At 40.7% G+C, this 5,079-nt stretch overlaps 1 protein-coding gene across 1 annotated transcript in view; it reads right to left on the reverse strand.

Moving 5' to 3' along the window:
• The window catches only part of NAA30 (N(alpha)-acetyltransferase 30, NatC catalytic subunit), a 73,031-nt gene extending 72,562 nt beyond the window's left edge, over positions 1-469 (reverse strand). Inside the window, exon 1 of the mRNA XM_011989611.1 lies at positions 299-469. Coding sequence (XP_011845001.1) covers positions 299-469 — 171 coding nt within the window. The remainder of the gene's footprint in view (positions 1-298) is intronic.
• Positions 470-5,079: the final 4,610 nt, after the last annotated feature.

Below are 5,079 nucleotides of genomic sequence, written 5' to 3' on the forward strand. Positions count from 1 at the left end.
AAGACCAGCCTGACCAGCATGGTGAAACCCTGTCTCTACTAAAAGTACAAAAATTAGCCAGCCATGGTGGCAGGTGCCTGTAATCCCAGCTACTCGGAAAGCTGAGGCGGGAGAATCGCTTGAACCTGGGAGGTAGAGGTTGCAGTGAGCCAAGATGGCGCCAGTCCACTCCAGCAAAATAATAATAATAATAATAATAATAATAAATTAATGGATTAATTAAATAAACCCTCAAGCTTAAAATAAGTGAAGACTGGGGAATAAAAATCTCCATATGAATAAGCATTCAACCCTGTACAGAAACAAAAGCCTTCAATGACCTGAGTCCTGTCTTCTCGTTAAAGGCGAGTTTTCCATAGGTCCGGCAGAGGAGATGTGGCCAAGCTCCATCTGGGCGCAGGTGCAGCCGCACTTCCACAGGGAAAGAACAATGTCTAGAGTGGGCCAGCACTGGTTTGGCGAACCCCATGGTGACTGCCAGTCGTTTGCAGGCTTTTGTCTATTCTTTGTGTACTGTTTGACTCAGCTTGAGGCAAAAGAATCAGCAGCTAAAGCTGGAGCCTACCTTTTTGCAGAGAACACAGTGTTTGATGTTTCTGGACATTTTTGCAGCGTGTAACCCCTACCCTGAGCTCCTGCTGCCTTACTAGCACTTCTACATGAAAGTACAAGACTCTAAAATGGTACCGTCTACACACTGTATTCCCATTTATGAGGCACGCAGACAATGCTTTCTGACAGCTGGCTGTCCAGCTGGTGTTTGATGTGTGGCAGAAAAGCACCGTGGGGTAATAAGGGAGATGGATGTTTCTCTGAGGTGACAACTCAGTGTTCCTGAGTGCAGACTCCCTTCGGCTTCCTGCCCTTCTGCCCTGCATGCTGCCTCTTTGCACAGGATGGTAAGTTTCCTCTTCTTATTGTAGTACAGGTAAACTATTTCTATTCGCCTATCTGGCTTTTCATTTATTTGCAATTTCTTGATCACAACAAACATTTCAACTACTTTGTTATGGTGGTGTCAGCATGAATGCATTGGAACTGGTAAAAGTTTTTTGTTTTGTTTTGTTTTTTGTTTTTTGAGACAGAGTCTTGCTCTGTCACCCAGGCTGGAGTGCCGTGGCACCATCTCAGCTCACTGCAACCTCCACCTCCCAGATTCAAGTGATTCTCCTGCCTTAGCCTCCCGAATAGCTGGGACTACAGGCGTGTGCCACCACCCCTGGCTAATTTTTGTGTTTTTAGTACAGATGGAGTTCCACCATGTTGTCCAGGCTGGTCTCGAACTCCTGTCTTCAAGTGATCCACCTGCCTCGGCCTCCCAAAGTGCTGGGATTACAGGCATGAACCACACTGCGCCCAGCCTGGTAAAGGAAACAGCATTCTTTCTTTTTTAACTTTTATTCTTGTCTGAAATTCTTTGTTTTTATTTGTTTGTGAATGTTTTCTAGCCTACCTGTTCCAGAAAACTAGGAGAAACATTTATGCTAGACATAAAGCTATAATCTTGCAAATAGGCTGAAAATAACTTTTTTAACTTTTTTAAACTTAGATAATCTTCAGTTTGCTATGACTGAAGTTTTAAAATCGTTTTATGTATGCGTATGTATTTCTATATTATGGATATTCAGTTTAAGAATTGTTTGCACAGATGTGTTTTGAGACAACTACATTTACGAAGATTGTACTTGGTGTCTACAAAAAAGGTTTTGCACTTTTAACAGAAAAAAATGCTTTACACCTAACAGAACGCAAAGAACCATGAATTATTTAAATATCAGAATTTTCTGAATTGCCTTATTATAGATAAAATGATTATTTTTAAATCAGTATATTTTAATGCTGATTATTTTATTAAAAATCATATTTTAATAATGATTATTTTAAATCAGCAAACATACAAAAACCAATAATGTATACATCTTAAGGCAGAAAGTATTTTCAATTTTATTTTCAGTGCTACTGTGGAATCTTAAAGTAAGCATCACTTAGGATTGATTATAGACAAGCACCCCAATGCTGTCACTTTAAAGGAAAAACTCTTCTGAGCTGTGATTATCAGGAAATCCACTAGGAAAAAGATAAGCATCCCACAGAGTAGCCTGGGCTTCCTGCTTGCTTAGGCCACCTCTCTGAGATCAATGAACATTTAGCTGCAAAGATGACCCTGGCCTTCTTCCTCCATACCCATTGTCGTTTTCTTTGTTATTATTTCTCTTCACGTTCTCTGCTCATTTGCACAAGAGTGAGGCCATCATGGTTAGCTTCAGTCAGGAATCCTTAGGTTTACAGAAGGGAGAAAATAACCCAGGGATGGCCAAGCTCAGCCAGGTTCACCTCTTACATTGAACGACCAGTGTTTCTGTGCTGTCCTGAAAAACAATGGATCTGATTTTTTTGCTGGTTGTGAGACCAAATTGGCTGAATGTAGGTATAACTAAAGTGGAAACCCTTGCTGTGGATGCTATCAATATAGAAAAATGACTGATAATGTTAATGATTTCAAATAAATTAATTGAAGAGTACTTCTTGGGTACTACGGACCTTGCCACTTGTTTAAAACGAAGAAGAAAATGTCTTGTCTTAAAAGATACAATCTTGACCAGGCCGGGTGGCTCACATCTGTAATCCCTGCATTTTGGGAGGCCAAGGTAGGTGGATCACAAGATCAGGAGATTGAGACCATCCTGGCCACATGGTGAAACCTCATCTCTACTAAAATACAAAAAAATTAGCCGGGCTTGGGGGTGCACACCTGTAGTCCCAGCTACTCAGGAGGCTGAGGCAGAGGAATTGCTTGAACCCAGGAGATGGAGGTTGCAGTGAGCCGAGATTGCGCCACTGCACACCAGCCTGGCGACAGAGCAAGACTCTGCCCCCCCCCCAAAAAAAGATACAATCTTAACAAAATTTTTTCCTTCCTTCCATTCTATTCCTAAATTTAAAAGACACAATTTTTAGAGGCCTAAGTGAGACAGAAAAGGCCTAATTTGCCTTTTGTAGATTAAAAGGCAAAACAAGGAAGGGTGAACAACAAAAACATGTCAAAATAACGTTTGTTCAATAAGAAACAGTATAATTAGGGATTCCAATGTATACTACATAACTGCAATATGTAAGTGTGTTATTTTTAAACAAAAAGAAACAAAAGAAAGAAAATACAAAGAAACGAATAAAGAGAAAAACTTTAGTGAAAGGAACATTTCAAAGAAATGCCTAAGCTTGGTTTTAGAGGGTTTTTGATCTAAAGCGTAATGTTTTAATATGGATTTTTATTTTTATTTTTTTTGAAATAGCTATCCTACAGGAAATTTTGCTCACTCCTGTGCTAGAGAAAGGTCAGAAAGAGAATGAACAGCAGCAGCAGCAGCAGAGTCAAGAGAAGGAAGACATGGCCAGAAGTCACAGGACATAAGGACAGCCTCTGTTTCACCCTCCCAAGGCTGAAGTAGGTCTCCATTTTGCCCTATTTTCTAGAAGTAGACACATGCTACAAAGGATTAATGAGCTTTACAGTTTGCACTGAAATTTATACACGGTGGAGAATGGGGGTTACATAGCACAGATCACAGATTTTCTTCAAAATCTGCCAGTGAGGGCTGGGTGCGATGTCTCACACCTGTAATCCCAGTACTTTGGGAGGCCAAGGAGGGTGGATCACCTGAGGTTCTGAGTTCGAGACCAGCCTAGCCAACATGGTGAAACCCCATCTCTACTAAAAATACAAAAATTAGCCGGGCATGGTGGCGCATATCTGTAATCCCAGCTACTCTGGAGGCTGAGGCACAATAATCACTTGAACCCAGGAGGTAGAGGTTGCAGTGAGCCGATATTGCACCACTGCACTCCAGCCTGGGAGACAGAACAAGATTGCATCTTGGGGAAAAACAAAAACAAAAACAAAAAACACTCTAACATGTTTTGTTTTTTCCCTTTCTTCCAATTGGATAATTTATATTGGTCTATCTTCAAGTTAACTGGCCCTTTTCTCTGTTGTCGCCATTCTACTACTGAGCTCATCTGATAAATTTTTTATTTCAGTTCCTGTATTTTCAGTTCTAAAATTTCCATTTGGTTCTTTTTTTATGCTTTCTACTTCTTTGCTAAGATCATCTATCCCTCCGTTCATTTCAAGAGCCTTTACCTTTATCTCATAGAGACCAGTTATAAAAGCTGCTTTAAAATCTTTGTATTATAATTTCAACATTGCATAATCTTGGATGTGATGGTTAATAGTGAGTGTCAACTTGATTATATTGAAGGAAGCAAAGTATTGATCTTGGGTGTGTCTGTGAGGGTGTTGTCAAAGGAGATTAACATTTGAGTCAGTGGGCTGGGAAAGGCAGGTCCACCCTTAATGTGGGTGGGCACAATCTTCTCAGCTGCCAGCGTGGCTAGAATATAAGCAGGCAGAAAAATAACCTCCCAGCCTACATCTTTCTCCCATGCTGGATGCTTCCTGCCCTCAAACATCAAACTCCAAGTTCCTCAGTTTTGGAACTCAGACTGGCTCTCCTTACTCCTCAGTCGGCAGGTGGCCTATTTTGGGACCTGTGATCAGGTGAGTTAATACTTAATAAACTCCCCTTTATGAATATATATCGATTCCATTAGTTCTGCCCCTCTAGAGAACCCTAATACAGATTTTGCTACCAGGAGTGGTTCCAGAGGAACAGAATATTAAGGTTGGAGTTCTTTCATTGGTTTTGGGGTTTCTGGAGTTGGCTGCTTAATATAATTAGACCCAAAAAAGTGAAGGACTCTACTTCTAATAGTATGGAGAACACTAATAGTCCATGGTATGGACTGTTTAGAGAGTTATGCAAAATAAATGCATTTGACACTCCTGATTCACCACTCATGAGAGGCAAGGAGTTTAGTGACTCTATACATAATACCTTTGACCCTATGTGGAGAACCAAGAAACATGATGAAGCTGGTTGGTTGCTCCTAAGTTCAGTGGACAAAATGATGGAAGAAAATGATGAACTCAGGGATTTTAACTCCCAGCTTCAGAAGCAGACACTGAGCCTCAAATCTGCTAAGATTACCCTGAGTGAGAGTCTTATCTCCTGTAGAGAA

This window comes from Mandrillus leucophaeus, unplaced genomic scaffold (assembly GCF_000951045.1).
Source record: "Mandrillus leucophaeus isolate KB7577 unplaced genomic scaffold, Mleu.le_1.0 Scaffold359, whole genome shotgun sequence".
In the NCBI taxonomy this organism is placed as follows: domain Eukaryota; kingdom Metazoa; phylum Chordata; class Mammalia; order Primates; family Cercopithecidae; genus Mandrillus; species Mandrillus leucophaeus.